The 20,812-nt window shown below is 41.5% G+C and overlaps 1 protein-coding gene across 4 annotated transcripts in view; it reads right to left on the reverse strand.

Annotated features, from left to right (window-relative positions):
- Nucleotides 1-3,257: 3,257 nt before the first annotated feature.
- The window catches only part of LOC122551019 (V-type proton ATPase 116 kDa subunit a 2-like), an 88,885-nt gene continuing 71,330 nt past the window's right edge, over nt 3,258-20,812 (reverse strand). The window contains exons 16-20 of one of the 4 annotated variants that reach the window (XR_015761230.1): nt 15,199-15,321; nt 13,488-13,605; nt 12,772-12,943; nt 7,047-7,296; nt 3,258-4,103 (exon numbers count right to left, since the gene is read on the reverse strand). Coding sequence is in view for 3 of the 4 variants with exons in the window: in XM_087999813.1 (XP_087855939.1) it covers nt 7,200-7,296; nt 12,772-12,943; nt 13,488-13,605; nt 15,199-15,321 (510 nt within the window). In the remaining variant the exon portion in view is untranslated. Of the gene's footprint in view, nt 7,297-12,771; nt 12,944-13,487; nt 13,606-15,198; nt 15,322-20,812 lie in introns of all 4 variants that reach the window. The other 3 variants (XM_087999814.1, XM_087999816.1, XM_087999813.1) reach the window with 3 other exon arrangements.

The following is a 20,812-nucleotide window of genomic DNA, read 5'->3' on the forward strand; positions in this document are numbered from 1 at the left end:
CCCGAAGAGCGGAGGGAAGAAGCGAGCTCGCGGCCGCCTCCTCTGGGAATCCGCACCAACCGCCCCGGGGGCACGCGCGCGGCGGGGAGGCATCTCCATGGAGACGGGCGCAAGCTCCCGGCCGTTCCCATGGGAACGGAAACAAACAGAAACGGAAAGTTCTGGAGAAAGTCAGCAGGTTCTGGCAGCATCATCTGTGGAGAGACTGAGTGAGTGAACATTGTCAGTCAATCAGCATTCTTCAGAATGTGATAATATGTGAGAAAGGTGTTGTTTACAGTGATGGAGTGAGAGCCCAGAGAGACTTAGTCACAGGGATTGTTGACAGTGAACCAGGGAGGAGAACCTAGACAAGAGATAATGGAGATGAGGGCCTGTGTGCTCTAGAAGGTTAGCAAGTACACAAGAACACCAGTCCCTGCAGGTTCCCCTCTAAACTTAACTTGGAAATGGACAGAAATGTGTGTGTCTGCAGTTAGTGCAGGTTAGGGTTGCTAAAGAGGTGAAAAAAACATCTTAAGTATTAAATGGTAGGAATACTTATAATTTTTCTTTTTATTAAAATGCCAAATTGGTTAGGTTTTGTTTCAGGAGTTTGCAATCTTGAAATTGTACTACATTTACAAATTATACAGCCACAATAAAATAATTATTTACCTTTTAATAAAATTAATGAAACAGCGACATTCTTACACTGTTGCTGGGTCAGAATCCTGGAATTGCCTTCCTAATGGCTTTATGGGTCAATCCAGAGCATGGGTTCAAAAAAGCAGCTCACCCCCACCTTCTCAAGGGTCAACTAGAGATGGGCAACAAATGCAGGTTCAGCCAGCAACACCCACATCCCACGAGTGAATGAATTAAAAGAAAATCTACACACTGGATGGAGGAGGTTTGGAACTCTCTCTCAAACTGCAGTTGAGGCAAGATCAGTTGTTAATTCTAAATCTGAGATAGAGATTTTTTTTTGAGCTAAGGTATATGGACCATAGGTGAGGGTATGGAATTAGGCCATAGATTGCCATCATCTCATTGAATGGATGGATGAACAAGCTCAAGAGGCTCAATGGCCTGGTCTTACAATTAGGTGAAAATGGGTTAGCTGTACTGAAAGCAATCAGTGTCCTGACAAGACTCAGGGGAAGGGGGTGGAGGATGTTCTAAAATTAATGAACGCATTCCAAGATCCCCAAGGGGAAGAAAAGGTGTTGTTCCTCCAGTTTACATTGAGACTCACTGGAGCACTGCAGCAGACCCAAGACAGAAATATTGGCAAGGGAACATGGTGGTGTAGTGATTGTAACAAGGTCAACCAACTGGACCTCAATGTCCATTCCCTGATTGGGACTGTTCATCTAGTCCAATCAGGGAATCCTGGAGAACATAGAAAAAGGGTAAGCGTCACACAGCAACACCCTTTGATGTGAAGGGCACTGCTTGTCACTGGCCACTCGGGTGTTTTCCTATCTTCCTGGTGGTGGAAATTGAATAAAGCTTTGTGCACTTTGTGTCTTTCACTGTGTCTCACACCTGCACACACACCCCATGGGTGCTGGGGCAAAAATAACCACTACCGCACTTAGGTGGTAGTGTGGGGGTTAAAAAAAAATTCACAGGGAAGTTTCACTGTGTCTCACACCTGCGCACACACACCATGGGTGCCGGGGGAAAAAAATAAGCACTACTGCACTTAGGTGGTAGTGTGGGGGTTAAAAATAGAAAAAAAAAGGGTAAGCGTCACACAGCATTGCCCTTTGATTGAAGGGCACTGCTTGTCACTGGCCACTCGGGTGTTTTCCTATCTTCCTGATGGTGGAAACTGAATAAAGATTTGTGCACCTTGTGTCTTTCACTGTGTCTCACACCTGCACAAAAAAAGATAAACAGGAGTGTCAGACATCCTGCTTACTCGGAGAGCTGGCTCTGAGGGAGCTGGATCAGTGTCAACGACTCTCCATGTGTAAATAAAGGATGACTTGGTGAAGGGATACCGGCCTCTGTGGAGTTATTTCAGAGACAATGTGGAATTTCTTCAGCCAAAAGGTAGTTCAGCTGTGGAACTTATTGCCACAGAAGAATGTGGAGATCAAGTCATTGAACGTGTTTAAGACATAGATAGATTCTTGATTAGTAAGGGATCAAGGATTTTTAAGGAGAAAACAAAAAGGATGAGCGTCACACAACATTGCCCTTTGATGTGAAGGGCACTGCTCGTCACAAGCCACTTGGGAGTTTCCTTTCTTCCTGGTGGTGAAAATTGAATAAAGATTCATGCATCTTGTGTCTTTCACAGGGTCTCACACCTGCACAAAAAAAGGGTGAGCGTAGCCGGAAGGGGTGTAGGGTGGGCTGCCTTTAGAGTGGCCGGAAGGTGGGACGGTTGGCTTGCTGGGGGGGGGGGGGAGGGGGGGGGTCTGTATTTTATGGATTTTTTAGGTAATTGGACTGTCTTATGTGCATGCCATTATTACTGTTTTGTGACTGAAAGTGGGATTTCAGGTTTGTCCTCATTTCCCAGAAAACTGGTTGAATGGTAGGGTTTGGAGCCTTGCTTTGCTGCTATCCCTTGTAAAATTGCTGTTTCTTTGTATACAGCTATTAATGTTACATTTTATTAAACTTTATTTAAAAAGTTAAAACAAAAGGAAAGTAAAAGGGGGAGTGTCAGAGATACTGACACTATGGTGCCCGACTCTGAAGCAGTACCATGGTCAAGGTCTGTTCATGTGTAAATAAAGGATGACTTAGTGATGGTATACCAGCCACTATGAAGTTAGTTCAGTAGTGTTTTGAACAAACAGAGACTACAGTGAAGGCAATAGACTGCACTGGTGGTAATAGAGGGTGGGTTGGAGAAAGACGACACTCCCCTAATGTTGAGTCCAGTGACCCTTCTTCAGAACTCAATTTGTAGAATTATTATATACATGTAATGTAATCTGATGTTGGGTGACTGATGCAGATCACTGTTAAGGTGGGGTACATAACCAGTCACATCAATTACAAGTCAGTCACTTACATCAGATACATTCATCAAATAAATAACAGGAGTGCTGAACATATAAACTTTTTATTTTTGGTACGAAACTAAAATCCCATTCAGGTAGCAGTACTCCAAGGTTAAACAGAAACATTATTTTATTATATACATAAAATATTTTAACAGCAATTTTAACCATGTCTCTCTGCAGACAGTGAATGTTAGATCAGGTTACGGATGCAAAATTGCTAAAGAGAAAAATATCTTAAATATTAAATGGTAGAAATATTTATAGTTTATTTATTAAAATTGCTAAATTTAATAGATTTTACAGGAGTATGAAGTCTTGAATCATTAAATTCTACTGTACCAGGGACATTTACAAATTATACAGCCACATTAATAAAATAATTATTTACATGCAATAAAACTAAAGTGATTTCAGAATTGCACCTGTAGCAGGAATCTGGGAGTTTTACAATCTCTTTACAATAAATTACCTTTTCAATCTGTTAGCCTGATCAACATAACCACCTCTGCTCATATCAAATAAGGAAATTCAAGCACATTATAACCTGACAGAAACAGTACAAGTAACTGAACTAATTCAGCATTTCATTCCAGAAGCACTAGAAAAGGCTTTACATTTATTTGAAATTTAATGATATTGCATCAAATTATCTTTGTTACATAAATAAACTCCCTGTAAACTTTGCTGCTAGTAGCAGCTAAACTGTATAAAAGACAAAGACAGACTTGCATTTATATCATACATTTTGCAACCATTGGCAGTCTCCCACCAATTTTTGCCAATGAAGCATTTTTGAGGTTTGATTACAGTGGTTGAGCACATTAGCAGTATAGATATTTTAAAGTATTAAACAAGTTCACTACACTGCCACATTGTAGCAAGTACCACAACACAGGACAATGAGTTCCAAAATGGCAATGAGTCCATCATGGAGGGAAGGTGACAGCAGTCAGTGTGCTGAAGTCCCTGTGCTTCTCTCTCACTTCTCCTCCTCCTCCATGTCACAAGTCTCCCCTTTCCAGCAGCTGAACATCAGCGAAAAGTCAAAATGAACCACTGGAGCAATTATTATCAAAGCAGACGAATATGATCCTGTGAATGAGGAATTTAATGGAGATGTACAAAGACATGTACACAGTAAACTCAAACTTATAACTTATTAGAAGGTGAGGACTGCAGATGCTGGAGATCAGAGTCGAGAGAGTGATGCTGGAAAAGCACAACAGATCAGGCAACATCCGAGGAGCAGGAGAATCGGTGTTTTGGGCATAAATGAGAAGTCGATTACCCTGCTCCTCGGATGCTGTCTGACCTGCTATGCTTTTCCAGCACCACACTCTCAACTTATATAACTTACTGCCAACATTAATTACATTTAAATTCAGTGACTTACTCAGACTGAAAACCTCTGGCTAATCCTGAAAGCAACATAAAGACATACAATATATACCACAGAACTACACAACCAGAAGTAAAATAGTTGGTAGAAACAGATGTTCACAATTTCAAAAAGAAGTTTCCATTATCTGAAAAAAATTGTTACATTTTGTCACAGTGTTGGCTTCAAAACCTCCAGTGAATTTCACGCAGCAGCATTTCCTTAAATTTCAGGAACCACTCTGTCAATTTTCCTAAATTAGATAGGAATTCATAACCATGAAATGGTAATCACATTGGAGACATTTGTTAAAAAATGTACAATATATTTCATTTGTGACACAATCTAGTATGATCCTAATAGCCAAGAAATCTATTGTATGCCTTTGTTGAATTTAAATCATGTTTTACACTCTCTGGAAGATGTGAAAATCTCTCAAAGTACAGCAGCCCTCCACCACTGGCACACAGATCTTTGTGTTCAAGTTTTACTTGAATGTTGGTAGCTAACTGTAGAGTGAGACACCAGGTTGCAGAGCAGCTCATTCTTTCCTTCACAATATCAGTTTAAGAATAATTTCCAGCCAATGATCACCATTGAGTAAATAAAAACTTGGATCATCAGACCAGGGGCAAAAATCTAGGAGATTAGCAGATTTTTGTGTTATTTTATTTCTACATTTCTGATTAGCAACATGTTCTCCCTGTTGACATGTTCATATCTCAGGCATGTCCTGCAGTGACAGCACTGTTTCTCTGCGAGGAGTTGATAGTGCCTCAGAGGTTGGTGGAAATATGTTGATATATGGAAAGGGCTTCCCTGGGAACAAGGCCAACATTAGTGTTTCTAGTACATGAGTCTGAAACCCACTGCTGTACAGATATAGTGAGTGGATGGTCTAGTTTAAATTCCCTTCAACAACTGGCATCTGTTAAACCATTTCACAATATATGCTCACCACCTCAATTGAATTAACTGACTGATCAATGATCAGGGACTGAGTCTGGAAGCCTCCTGCTGGAGGTCCAAACCAAAAGATTGATTTACCCACTGTCTGAACAGGACAAGCTCCAGAATGGACCTGGCAATTTAAATCGTGCTATACCTTCAACATTTTTAAATGCAATTTTTAGCTTGTCTGCGGCATCATGCAAACTTCACTGTATATGTCACATAACAGCACTGTGATGGGATGTGAAGTTCAGGAAGATTATCCAAATACAGCCTTTTTTTTCAAATAGATGTTGGAAGCAAAATTAAAAGAGGAACCAAACCTCAAAATCATCTTTCAAATTTGGAAAATGTATGATTACATTTTCCAAATCTTTACAGAAAATTCAACACATCCGTGACAATATTATATTCAAAAAGGAATATTTTATATATCACAATAATCCCACTTTAAACTTTCAATCTCAAGAAAGGTGGTGGGAAACTGTCATGATCAATAGTTCATAACAGACAGTGATGGAAAAACGCAGCAGGTTTGGCACCATCCGTGGACAGATGGTGCATCCAATATAACTGAAGTTCAGAAGATGCATCATATTGATTAGATTAGATTCTCTACAGTATGGAAACAGGTCCTTCAGCCCAACAAGTCCACACCGACCCATTCCCCCACCCTATATTTACCCCTGACTAATGCACCTAACACTATGGGCAATTTAGCATAGCCAATTCACCTGACCTGCACCTTTGGATTGTGGGAGGAAATTGGAGAACCCAGAAGAAACCCACACAGACACTGGGAGAATGTGCAAGCTCCACACAGACAGTTGCCTGAGGTGGGAATCAAACCCGGTCCCTGGCGCTTTGAGGGAGCAGTGCTATCCACTGAGCCACCATGCTGCCCATATAGCCATGTTACTGCCCATCTTGGACTTAAAATGTCAACTGTTTCTCTCTGAACATATGCTACCAGACCTGCTGAGTTTCTTCATCATTCTCAATGTTTCTTTCAGATTTCCAACATCATCTTTGAATAGTTGCTTTTTTTTTTAAATGGTTCTTCCATGTCTGAATCAAGGTAAGTTTCAATGTAGCTTTGTTGATGTCTCTTTCTTTTATTCAGTCACCATCTCAAGAGCACAGCTACAAGAGACTCTAAACCAAACGCTGAGAAACACAGACTGTAGCGTTGTTTCGCCTGGTGCGCAGTACATGAACTCTCTATAGCAAGGCCCATGTACAAAAGCAGAGGGAGTAGGTTGGCAAGGCCAAGGTTTCAGGACACTTAGTTGCCTAAAATTGTACAGTTAACAGAGCAGACTACACTGGGATAAAAAATGGGCTCCTTCCCTTCCTTCAAAGAGGCTTGTCATACCACAGTTCTCCAAGTAGCCTAGTTAGTTTCCTTTGGGAACTAAACATCTCTATTTGGCACTCTCACTTACAAGTATGAACTTTAGATTACCATAACATCCAGAGTTAAATGAATTAGCAGCGTTCAACATTGAATTTGGAACTCTATTTACTGAGAGACTGGAGTGGAGGGGTGTTGAATGGATGCCTCCATCCAACAGCAAACTTCGAAGATCAAAACCAAAAACTACTGTCAGATTATATAGTTATTGGTAAGGCTACAGTACATCTCTTTCACAGTGACAAAGCCTGGTACGTTAATGTACAATATACATTTTTAAATTTTAAAGTACCTGAGGTTGCAATAAAAGCAATGATTGATCTTTAGTAGAGAAAGGAGCATATGTATTTGGTAAGGCATTCAGTGCAAAAAGTTTGTCGTGAGAAGCTGTGTCACATGATCATGCCACCGACACTCATCAAACTCAGATGTATAAAGCAATTTTCTAGGCAAAGTCATTAATATTCTGAGTAAGCAGCTCAAAAGAGAATGGAGAAAATTTGTATCCACTGCCCGTGTAGAACTTGTTTTGAAATTCCACCCTGTTCAGAGAGGAGAAAAATAAACTGTCAGCATTCTGCCTGTCTTCTCATTTGTAGGCAATTTGCTTTTAATAATTCCAGTGTATCCATCCCTCTGTGCTAATGCTCCAGCAATACTTTAATTCTTATGGTTGTTTTCAAATTTCTCTACAGTCTCACTCCTGATTGATTATCTTTGAAACCTCCTCCAGACCTATAACCATTTGATGTTTGCACTCTTTCAATTCCATCGTTCCATCACTCACAGCCAGACCTCCAGCTCCTAGACCTTAGCTGTGGAGTTCTTTCCCTGAAACTCTTCATCTCTTTGTATTAAGATGACAGCAATAACAGCCTCTATTGTAATAAAACATTCCAAATAATTTCTCAGGAATATTATAAAATAAAATTTGACAATGCCTCAAAGGGAGATAATCGAAAGAATGACTAAAGATGCGCTCAAAGTCAGAAACACAGTAGCAGAAGTAGCCGTTCAGCTCCTTTGAGACAGCTCTGCTCTTCCAAATCATCTATTTTATCAACATATTCCTGCGCTATCCCATATCCCTTGATAACTAGAAATTTATGATCCTGAACATAATCAACAACTAAGCTTCCACAGCCTTTTGGGGTACAGAATTATAAACACTCACCAAACTGAATGAAGATATTCCTCCTCAGTACTCAATGATTGGCAGGACACCAGCTAAAGGAGGGATCTTGGCATGCTTGTCCACAGATCCCTTGGACAGGTTATCAGCAAAGTTAAGGTGGCACAGGGGCATCTGTCTTTATTCGTCATGGCATAGATTAAGAGCAGGGAGATTATGTTGAAACTGTACAAAACTTTGGTCAGGCCACAGCTGGAGTACTGTGTGCTTTTTGGGACCACATTATAAGAAGGATGTGATTGCACTGGAGGGAATTCACAAGGACGTTGTTTGGGATGGAGCAGTCTAGGTATAAAGAGAGGCTAGATGAGCTCGGATTGTTTTATTTGGAGCAGAGAAGGCTGAGGGTGGAACCTGTAAAAGATTATAAGAGGCATTGACACAAGGGTGGATACAAAGCAGCTGTTCTTGTTAGTTGAAGGGCCAATAATAATGGGCAGAAATTTTAAGGTGAAGAGCAAGAGTTTTAGAAGGGATTTCAAGAAGAACCTTTCATCCAGGAACAGGATCATGAAGTTAGCATTACCAAGGGGAAGAGTGAACACAAAGGAGCTGGTGGTCTGAAGTGCATATGCTTTAATGCAAGGAGTATAGTGGGTAAGGCAGATGAACTTAGAGCTTGGATGGGTGCCGGAGAGTATGATGTTAATGCAATCACAGAGACTTGGTTGAAGGAAGGGCATGATTGGCAACTAAATGTTCCAGAATATAGACGCTTCAGACAGGACAGGGAGGGAAGTAAAGGGGGGGGTGGGGTGGGTGGGAGGAGTTGCATTGCTGGTCAGGGACGATATCACAGCTGTGCTAAAGGAGGACACTATGGAGGGCTTGAGTAGTGAGACATTATGAGTAGAGCTAAGAAATAAGAAAGGTGCAGTTACATTGTTGTGGCTGTATTACAGGCCTCCCAACAGTGAACGTGAGGTAGAAGAACAAAATAGGCAAACAGATTATGGAACGATGTAGAGGCAACAGGGTGGTGGTGATCGGAGATTTTAATTTTCCCAACATTGACTGAGATACAGTTAGTGTCAGAGGTCTGGATGGGGCAGAATTTGTAAAGAGCATCCAGGAAATGTTTTCTAGAGCAGTATGTCAATAGTCCGACGAGGGAAGGGGCCATATTGGGGAATGAGCCAAGCAAGGTGGTAGATTGCAGTGGGGGATTTCTTTGGGAATAGTGGCCACAATTCTGCAAGTTTTAGAATACTCGTAGACAAAGATGAGAGTGTTTCTTGGGGAAGAGTACTAAACTGGGTCAATGCCAATTATATCAAAACTTGGCAGGAGCTGGGAAATGTGGATTGAAGTCAGCTATTTGAAGGGAAGTCCACATTTGATATTTGGAAGGCTTTCAACGATAGGTTGAACATGGTGCAGCATAGACACGTCCTTTTGAAAACAAGGGATAGGAAAAGCAAGATTCGCGAACCATGGATGACAGAAGAAATTGTGCAACTAGTTAAGAGGAAAAGGGGACCATACAGGTCCAGGCAGCTAAGAACAGAACAGGTTTTGGAGGAATATCGGGAGAGTAGGACCAATCTTAAACGAGGAATCAAGTGGGCTGAAAGGAGTCATGAAATAACTTTAGCAAGCAGAATTAAGGAGAATCCCAAAGTCTTTTGCTCTTATATAAGAAGAGGGTAACTAGAGAAATGGTTGGTCCATTAAAGGATAAGGAAGGAAGGTTGTGTGTTGAACCTGAGAAAATGGGTGTGATTCTCAATGATTACTTTTCATCAGTGTTCACTGAGGAGACAACATCATGAATGTTGAAATTCGAGAAAGAAGTTTGTTTACTCTGGATCACGTTGACATAAGGAGGGAGGGAGGATGTGTTGGGTAGGCTAAAGGACATTAAAGTGGACAAATCCACAGGACCGGATGGGATCTATCCCAGGTTGCTGGGGGAGGTGAGAGAGGAAATAGCTGGGGACCTGACAGATATCTTTGTAGCATCCTTAAACACAGGTGAAGTGCCAGAGGACTGGAGGGTTGCTCATGTTGTCCCCCTGTTCAAGAAGGGTAGTAGGGATATTCCAGGTAACTACAGATCAATGAGCTTGACGTCAGTGTGGGAAGGTTGCTGAAGAAGGTACTGAGGGATAGGATCTATTTGTATTTGGAAGAAAATGCACTTATTAGCGATAGGCAACATGATTTTGTGCGAGGGAGCTCATGCCGTACCAACTTAATAGAGTTCTTTGAAGAAGTGACCTAGTTGATAGATGAAGGAAGGGCTGTAGATGTCATATACATGGACTTTAGTAAGGCATTTGGTAAGGTTGAAAATGTGTTGCTGGAAAAGCGCAGCAGGTCAGGCAGTATCCAAGGAACAGGAGAATCGATGTTTCGGGCATAAGCCCTTCTTCAGGACATTTTCAGCTCTGATCTCCAGCATCTGCAGCCCTCACTTTCTCTCGAAGATTTGGTAAGGTTCCCCATGGTAGACTAATGGAGAAAGTGAAGTTACATGGTGTGCAGAGTGTTCTAGCTAGGTGGATAAAGAACTGTTTGAGCTACAGGAGACGGAGTAGTCGTTGAAGGGAGTTTCTCAAAATGGAGAAAGGTGACCAGTGGTGTTCCACAGGGATCAGTGTTGGGGCCACTGTTGTTTGCGATATACATAAATGATCTGGAAGAGTGATTTGGTCAGTAAGTTTGCAAATGACACAAAGATTGGTGGAGTAGCCGAAAGCATAGGGGACTGTCAAAGAATACAGGAAAAGATAGATAGATTGGAGAGTTGGGCGGAGAAGTGGCAGATAGACTTCAATCCAGGCAAATGTGAGGTGATGCATTTTGAGAAGTCTAATTCTAGAGCAAACTATACTGTAAACGGCAGAGCCTTAGGAAAAGTTGATGGGCAGAGAGATCTGGGAGTTCAGGTCCATTGTACCCTGAAGGTACCTGCACAGGTGGATACAGTGGTCAAGAAGGCATACTGTATGCTTGCCTTCATCGGACAGGGTATTGAGTATAAGAGTTGGCAGGTCATGTTAAAATTGTACACGACGTTGGTTCAGCCGCATTTGAATAATATGTACAGTTCTGGTCGCCACACTACCAAAAGGACGTGGACGCTTTGGAGAGGGTGCAGAGAAGGTTTACGAGGATGTTGCCTGATATGGAATGTGCTAGCTATGAAGAGGGGTTGAGTAGGTTAGGATTGTTTTCATTACAAAACAGGAGATTGAGGGGGACCTGATTGAGATCTACAAAATCATGAAGGGTATAGACAGGGTGGATACAGATAAGCTTCAATCATGAGAGGTCATGCGTTCAAGGTGAGAGGTGAAAAGTTTAAGGGGGATATACGTGGAAAGTACTTCACACAGAGGGTGGTAGGCGCCTGAAACATATCACCAGCAGCGGTAGTAGAGGCAAGCACAGTAGATTCATTTAAGGTGCATCTGGACAGATGCATGAGTAGGTGGGGAGCAGAGGGATACAGATCATTAGGAACTGGGCGATAGTTTTAGACAGTGGATTTGGATCGGCACAGGCGTGGAGGGCTGTAGGGCCTGTTCCTGGGCTGTAAATTTTCTTTGTTCTTTGTATCCAGAGAATGGTGAGAATCTGGAATGCATAGGCAGGAGGATGGGAAACCTTTATGGTTATGGGCCAAGTGCTGGAAAGTGGGTTTAGTGTAGATGTATATACTTTTCATCAGTGCAGAGTCAATGGGGCTGAGGGACCTCTTTTGTATTGTATGAGTCTGTGACTCATCTCACTCCTACATGATCTGCCCTTTATTCGAAGATTGGGTCCTTGGTTCTAGGCCTCCTTACTAGCCTGAGAAGCATTCTTTATGCATTTTACCCCAATAATTTTGGAATGTTCAATTAAATTGCTTCTTATTCTTCTATACTGTTGAAAATATACAGGCCCAATCTCCGCAATATTTCCTCACTGGCCATCCGCACTAACTCAGGAATTAGTCTGATAAACCTTCCTTCCTGGCAAATATGTTCTTTCTTTGGCAAGGAGACCAGATTTGCACAGAATACAGTGCAGTGTATTAAAGGACAGAAGTGAGGTTGAGACTTCAGTCCCATAAGAACAAGGGTAATTACTGCTATCCTGTGACATGCCTGAGCAGTTAAATACGAAATTGAATTCCAGGCTTACCAGCAATAGCCAGAATCAGAGAATTAAGCATAGACCTGACTGTCAAAGTGGGAGAAAGTGGGAGAATGAAAGAGCAAAAGAGTGCGTTAAAACTGGAGAACAGGACAGCACGATAAATGGGAGGGAAGTAATTAGGAGGGGCAAGTGGGATTGGGCTTTGGCTTTTTTTTAAATGAACTGTGGGACAAGGATGTAATAAATGAAATGGGGCAAAGGGTTTGTGACAAATGGCAAGAGTCCATGAAACAATGTTTGGCCTGGATGTTAGTGTGTGGGACAAAGAGTAACATTACAGTTCCTTTTATGTGAAAAGGAATAGGAGAAATGAAAGGGACCATATAACCCAGAAGTGAGAAATGAAAGTTGGTACAATATTGAAGAATTGTGGAGACAGTGAAAAATGAAACAGGTATTCTAAGAATGGAGATTCTTCAAACTTTACTTCCAGATTTTTGATCACAATGATACCTTTATTTTAAAGATAGCTATCTAAATATTTGTTCATGATGACAACTCTTCATTTTAAAAAATCACAACTCTACATCGGACATTATCCTCAGAGCTCCAACTTTTGCTGTCGCTAAGTTTGTTACTCAAAGTTTTCTGTGTAATAATTTTCAACATATTTGCACTACTAAAATCATCTAAGTTTAAAATTCTGTCAAGAAAAATTAAAATAACACAAATTTACCAATGCAGTCGGAGTGCATGTAGGAATGCTGAAAGTCCCTCCATGACCAGTAAAATGGCTACAGTTAGAACTGCAAAGAAGGCAAAGGCGGGGAACAATAATAGTGAACCATAATCACTATCCATATGAAGACCCACGTGCAGCACCATCCCCCACAGGACCTCCGAAAGTTCTGTTAATAGAAAATGTAACAATACAAATTAAACTGTGGGTAATCATTAACCTTCTGTCCACATAAACATTATCAAGTTCGAGACATAATCATCATTAAATTTGGTTATAACCAAGCATGACACTTCACCAGAATAATTTTGCTTTTTGTGTATAAATTTGTTAGGCATAATACCGATGAAATCCATAGATTACTTAGTGCTGAAACAGGCCCTTCGGCCCAACAAGTCCACACCAACCCGTCGAAGCGCAACCCACCCAGACTCATTCCCCTACATTTACCCCTTCACCTAACACTACGGGCAATTTAGCGTGGCCAATACACCTAACCTGCACATTTTTGGATTGTGGGAGGAAACCGGAGCACCCGGAGGAAACCCACACAGTCACGGGGAGAACGTGCAAACTTCACACAGAGTCGCCTGAGGCGGGAAGTGAACCTGGTCTCTGGCGCTGTGAGGCAGCAGTGCTAGCCACTGTGCCACCGTGTCACCCATAGGATTTAAAAGTCATGGTATTACTAATAAGTAAATACATCTACTTACGAGCATGAGCCAGGCTGAGGGCCCAGAGTCTCAGGTATGAAGCAGTGTTAGATACACAGCCCAGGCAATATTCAATGGTGTGAATAGCTTGGTGCATGAAAATGTCACCAAAATTGAACTAGGAGAAAAAGAACAAAGGATCATTTCCACTACTAATTAATATTTTCAAAGAATACACTATGTCTCTGTCTCTGATGCAAAGATTTCAATGCAAGACAAGTTAATGAGAGGAGTGAGGAGCCTGGATCTAGTCACTTGAAGGAAGTGATAAATTATTTTCAGTGTACTCCTCATAATGTACAGTTGTCAATAGTCCCCAACAATCATAGGGCTGCTCTTGCAATAGAGGAAGGTTTAACCGAGGATCACCACTTCAGGTAAGGTGAGAGATTGAGAAGGAAAGTCCTTTAAGGTAACCTCACTGGTGCACTCTGCATCGCAAACCAGCCATCTAGCCTTGTTGAAGTGAAACTATTATAATTAACTGACTTTGAACTAAAATTAAACTGTAAACTAATTGATCTTACTAAAAAACAGAGGAGTTCATCGAACTCATCTATCTAGCCAATCATTTAAATGGAACATAGTTACTAATGAGTTAAATTTTTCACAACCTTAGTGGCAGATGACAAAGTTCAACAAAATAGGTCTAATCATTCTAGTTTAAGGTGTTAATTGTAAGTTTAAGAGCTGTCAGGAGAGGCCAGCCAAGTGGAATGTGCAGTTTGTCACATGGGGGGAGTCCTGGATGCTGCCAGTGTCCCAGATGACCACATGTGCAGGAAATGCTTCCAGCTGCAGGAGCTGGAGCTGGAGGTCTCGGAGCTTGAGCATTGGTTGGAGACACTGTGGCATATCTGTGTGGCTGAGAATACATGGATAGTATGTTTAGAAAGGTGTCACACCACAGCTCAAGGGACTAGAGGAAATCAGAGAAGGGCAATCACCAGATAATCCAGAAAGAACAGGCTGGTAGTGTAGGAGTCCCACTCACTAACCAATACTCCATCTTGGAAGCTGATGAGGGTGCTGGTACCTTGGAGGAATGCAATCAGACCCAAGCTTCTGACACCACAAGCATATAAAAGAGGATATTATATTTCCACTACTTGGTATGTCAGTAACTATGGTCACAATTTCAAGACTGTCAGCAAGAGAGCTAGGAGTGAAATGAGGTAAAAAGTCTTTACTCAGAGTTGTTAGAATTTGGAATGTGCTGACTGGGAGACTGGTAGAAGCAGATTCCACACCATGTTTTAAAAGAAAGCTGGATATCTATTTGAAAAAGTGAAGAATTTACAGGGCAATGGAAATAGGGCTAGAGAGTGGACAAGCGGCGTAACTCTTTTGGGAGCCAATTCTGACACAAGAGGTCAAATGGCCTCCTTCTGTGCTGTAAAATTGTATGATTCTTGTATTATAAGACCATTGGCCAATATTGTTGCCAAACATAATTGAATCATTAAAGCAACATAGTCTCTTTGAAGGACAAGTGCTTAAAACTACAGCTAATAATCCAAAAGGCACCATCATGCTTCTATTTGATGCTCGATTAGAGTACTTTGTTCTGACCCATGAGCAAGCATGTTTGATGAGTCATTTCTGTTGTTTGAAAGTGACTGACGCTGAAGCAAAATTAATTAAAATACAGCTACCTCAATAAGATAATTCACTTCTACTTAAATGACCATAAAGTAGATTGCTGTCCTACCTCCTGTTCAGCTCCATTTGTCTGACTGCTGTGATTTGAATCCATTTCTCCTTGTTCCATTTCATGAGCTCTCAGCAGTGACATCTCCTCTTCACTTCCTCTTCGGACCAATGTGTAGCCCTTCTAAATAGAAAGCTAAGTTAAGTTCTTGGAGAGAGTAAGGAGGAGATTTACTATCAAAGATGAGACACTTCAGGGTGAACACAGAAAGACTGGAGAAGCTAGGATTAAGCATTCCATTTTGAAAAATCAAAAGGAGGAGGAGAGAGGGAAGGGGCAGCAGTGGGTCAGTGATTAGCACTGCTGCCTCACAGCACCAAGAACCTAGGTTCAATTCCACACCTGAGCAACGGTGCAAACTCCACACAGATATTCTCCCCAGTTCCCTCCTGGTACCCCAGCATTTTTCCTGACAGTCCAAAGATGTGCAAGTTAGGTGGAATAGCCATGAGAAATGTAAGGTTGTAGGGACAGGATAGGAGTGTGGGTCTGGGTCTTCAGAGGGTCAATGGGCTGAATGGATTTCTATTTCTAAAGTGCTTCCAATGGCAGAAAGGTCAGTAATCAGAAGAAACAACTTTAAGACGAGTGGCAGAAGAACCACAGATGACATTTGGGAACAATGTTTATACAGTGAGCTGGTGAGACTAGGAACATGCTTCCTGAAGGTGCAGTGGAAACAGATTCAGTAGGAACTTTCAAAAGGGAATTTGATACATTCTTGAAGAGAAACAATTTGCAGGGCCATATAGAAAGAGAAGGGACAGTGCGATTGAATGAACTAATACAGACAACAGGCCAAATGGCCTCCTTCTATATTTAAATAATACCTAATTAATTAGAGAAAAAAACAGAAAATTAGTTTAGCTTTCAAACCATTTAAAGTTTTCCATTGTCTTCTGCCAACCCTGCATATAAATGTTCTTCTCCTGTTACTGTGTAAATACAAATACAAATGGCATTAGATCCTGTGACATGGCCTGGAAGGTAACAGACTGAGATGTCCTCTGGTAGACAGAACTATCATGTGTGATTCTGAGGGATCTGTGCTCAGCTTTTCACCGTAGTTATTAACAATGGATAAAGAAAGAGAAAGTTGCAGTTGATGGCAACTTAGCAGGTAGTAAATTGTTTGGATGGAAAGAGGACATTGCAAACTCATTTAATTTATCTGTCACTTTGCAATGTATAGAAGTAGGAGGTCATCCATTTGGATCTGTGGAGAATTTTCTTAATGGCGAGAGATCAATAACTTTGGAAGAGTAAAGAGATTTATCTGGGAGTCCACATGGGCAGAACACTAAAATTGAATGAAAATGTGTAAAAAAATGTAAACAGAAAGCTACTGGAATGTTTGTCTTTATCACAAGGTGGGGTTGGGGAGACAATAGAGAGAGGAGCAATGCTTCTGCTGCACTGAGCTTTTTTCAGATCCTCTGGAATATTGCATTGTTGGGCGCTGAGCCTAATGAGAAGAATGCTATTGGGAATTAAAGGTGTTAGACAAAAGGATGCAATGAGGCAAATACAAAGGAAATATTTCCTCTGACGGGGGAGCCCAGAACACTGGTCATAATCTTCAAATCAGAGCTGGGAAGGAAATTAGGAAAATCCTTTTCAAACAAATGTCATTAGAAACCTGGTACTTCTCCCTGAAGGGGGGAAATGGGAGGTTAATTTATATTTTCAAAGATTGAGGTCCATATAAGATTTTTGTCAGATAGGATGTAAAGGAATACGGAGCAAGTACACAAATGGTGTTCAGCGAGAGCTCAGTCATAATTTCATAATGGAACAGACCTCAAAGAAATGAATGTATTTCTCTTGCTCTTAGAGATTAGCATTTTGGCACATACAAGCATATTTTTCAGCATGATTATTCTTACTTTTGACTTAGAAATGCTCCTTAAGGTTAAAATTCAGATCTCTTTAACAGAAAAAAAAAGTAATGAAGGAAGTTTCCTTATTTCAATTAAAGAACTAGCATAGACTACAATACAATAGGCCAAACAGTTATAATTATAATTCAATTAGAGAATCAAAATGACCAAACATCTCATCTATTGTTCACTTGGGTGTCAATACTCAATTTTACATTTAACGACTTACATTTTTGTGAGCACCATTAACAGAGAAAACCATCAAAAAGCAACAAAGAAAAGTAGTCTTCTGGGCAAAGGAAGTGATAGGACATTGGACCAAAAACTTGTATGGACAGCGGACTTCAAAAAGAGAGGGACTAAAAGGTAAGAAGGTTCAAAGAGGGAGTTCAAAACGTTGGATAGGTAGCAGAGGGCAGAATGATAGTGCAGAGTCAGCAAAAAGGAGGGATCTTGTAGAGCTGTAAAAATTAGATAGGGAGAGATTACAACATAGAAAGAATTAAACACCAGATAAAGATGATTACTGGAGTTAAATGAGATCAACAAAGAGTTCTGGATGAAGAGATGCTTTTTGCAAAATGGAGTTTGGGAAACCACCCAGGAGTGCAGTGAGTTAATAAAAGATTGGAGAAGGATTTCAGTGGCAGACAGAGTGAGATAGACTTGTAGACATGAGAAGTTCTGAGAATCAAAAGTAGGTCTATTAAAACATTATTAGTTTGAAAGTACCTAAAGGGTTCTTTAAGATCTGATCAAAATAATTACAAGAAAACGTCTGCACTTTAATACAAAGCACATTTATTCACTTAATCTAGAGTCATACCAGATGGAAACATTCCCTTCAGTCCAACCAGTCCACGCCGACCATAATCCTAAACTAAAGTAGTCCCACCTGCCTGGGTTTGGCCCATATCCCTCTAAACATTTCTTATTCAAGTACTTATCTGAATGTATTTTAAAGAACCAAAAATGAATGAAAATAAATATCTTATACTACTGAAATGTAATAAGTAAGAAATCTGGAAGTAAATCTTGAAGTAAGCTTGCAATCTCAGGAAGAGCTGCTCTCAGTCCACCATTTTAGAATAAATTTTAGATCTATATAATATATAGTGGATACTATATTAGTATAAACTACATAATAATTATGTACACACAAACAAGATGGAGATTAATTCAGACAAATGTGCGGTGCTGCATTTTGGAAAGGCAAATCAAGGCAGGACTTATACACTTAATATTAAGGTCCTGGAGAGTGTTGCTGAACAAAGGAGATCTTGGCGTGCAGGTTCATTGATCCTTGAAAGTGGAATCACAAGTAGATAGAATAGTGAAGGAGGCATTTGGTATGCTTGCAGTTGTTAGTCAGATCATTGAGTATAGGAGTTGGGAGGTCATGTTACAACACAAATCATAGAAAAGAACAGCACAGAACAGGCCCTTTGGCCCACAATATTGTGCCGAGGATTAATCCTAATGTAAAACAAAATAACAACCTATGCACCCCTCAATTTACTGCTATCCATGTGCATATCCAGCAGTCGCTTAAATGTCCCTAATGACTCTGCTTCCACCACCACCGCTGCCAACGTATTCCATGCATTCACAACTCTCTGCATAAAGAACCTACCTCTGGCATCTCCTCTATACCTTCCTCCTAATATCTTCAAACTATGGCCCCTCATGCAAGTCAATCCTGCCGTGGGGAAAAGTCCCTAGGTATTGACTCTATCCATGCCTTTCATTACCTGTATACCTCGATCAGGTCACGTCTCTTCCTCCTGCTCTATAGAGAGAAAAGTTCGAGCTTAGTCAACCTCTCTTCATAAGGCAAGCCTTCCAATCCAGGCAGCATCCTGGTAAACCTTCTTTGCAACCTCTATAAAGCGTCTGTATTTTTCCTACAGTAGGGCGACCAGAACTGGACACAATATTCCAAGTGTGGGTCTCACCAGGGACTTGTACAGCTGTAGCAAAACCTCGCTGCTCTTAAACTTGATCCCCCTGTTAATGAAAGCCAAAACACCATTTGCTTTCTTAACAACCCTATCCACTTGAGTGGCAACTTTGAGGGATCCATGTACGGGAAACCTCGATTATCCAAATACCAATTATCCGAAACTCAGATTATCCGAACGAGATCTCGCAGTCCCGATAGAAACATTACATCAAAGACTTGTTTCCAACACTGATCGCGTCTTTTGTTTCCAGAGATTAAGCAGGCACCGTCGCCAAATGACTGACTGCCCGCCCTCTCTCTCTCCCCACACTTTCTCTGGAGATCTAGAGGGGTGTACCCGAACCATCCACCCCTCCCCTCCTCGCTTCTCAGGAATAATCTCTCCAACACTGTCCTGTGCAAGGCAAATGTGGAACCTGTCAAAAAGTTGCAGTAAAAAGTTGTGTGTGGCTGTGTGCGCGCGCACGCTATTTGGAGACTTACCCCACAAAGGCAGCTGCAGTCTTCTTGTTGGTGTCCAGTCCGGCTGCCCCGGAGAGGGCCGGGGGGAGACGGGCAGGGACCGGGTTCAGGGGTGCGGGGTTGGACTGGGGTGCAGGCGGGCGAGGGGGGGGGGCAGTGTTGGGGTGTTGCGCAACGTGTGCTACTGCTAGTCTCGTAAACAGAGGACAGCCTTTAAAACTCCAAGCCCCAGAGGAAAAGCATTTAAAATTGATTTTCCGAATAATCGATTATCTGAATGAAGTAGTGCCGACCCATCTCATTCGATAATTGAGTTTCCACTGTACTTGAACACCAAGATCTCTCTGTTCTTCCACACTGTCAAGAATCCTGTCTTTAATCCTATATTCAGCATTAGCGTTAGACCTTCCAAAATGCATCACTTCCCATTTATCCAGGTTGAACTCCATCTGCCATTTCTCTGAGCTAGAGCTCTGCATCCTGTCTAAGTCACGCTGCAGCCTGCAGTAGCCCTCTATACTATCGACAACACCTTAAACCTTTGTGTTATTGGCAAATTTACTAACCCACCCCTCAACCTCCTCATCCAAGTCATTTATAAAAACTACGAAGAGCAGAGGCCCAAGAACAGAGCCCTGGCGGGACACCACTAGCACTGACCTCCAGGCAGAATGCTTTCCATCTACAATCACTCTGCCTTCTGTCAGCCTACCAATTCTGAATCCAGATAGCTAAATCTCCCTGTATCCCATACCTCCTGACTTTATGAATAAGCCTGCCGTGGGGAACCTTATCAAATGCCTTGCTGAAGTCCATATACATCACATCCACTGCTCGACCTTCGTCGACCTGCCTTGTCACCTCCTCAAAGAACTCAATAAAGGTTTGAGAGGCATGACCTGTTCTTCACAGAACCATGCTGACTGCCTTTAACCACGCTATGCTTTTCCAAATAGTCATAAATCCTATCCCTCCAAATTCTTTCCAAAATCTTGCTGACCACAGACGTAAGACTGACTGGTCTGTAATTGCCAGGGATTTCCCTATGACCCTTCTTGAAAAGAGGAACAACATTCGCCTCATTCCAATCCTCCGGTACAACTCCCATGGACAGTGAGGAAGCAAAGATCTTCGCCAGTGGTTTAGCAACCTCCTTTCACTCTTCCTAGAGAAACCTAGGATAAATCTGGTCTGGCCCTGGGAATTTAGCAATCTTAATGTTTGCCAAAATTTCTAGCACATCAATTTCATCAATCTTGATCTGTACAAGCCTGTTTCCCAGCTCCTCAAAGTTCTCATTCACAACAAG

The sequence above is a fragment of the Chiloscyllium plagiosum genome, unplaced genomic scaffold, assembly GCF_037043375.1.
Source record: "Chiloscyllium plagiosum isolate Xiang-an unplaced genomic scaffold, Cpla_swu_hap1 HiC_scaffold_24, whole genome shotgun sequence".
Lineage (NCBI taxonomy): Eukaryota > Metazoa > Chordata > Chondrichthyes > Orectolobiformes > Hemiscylliidae > Chiloscyllium > Chiloscyllium plagiosum.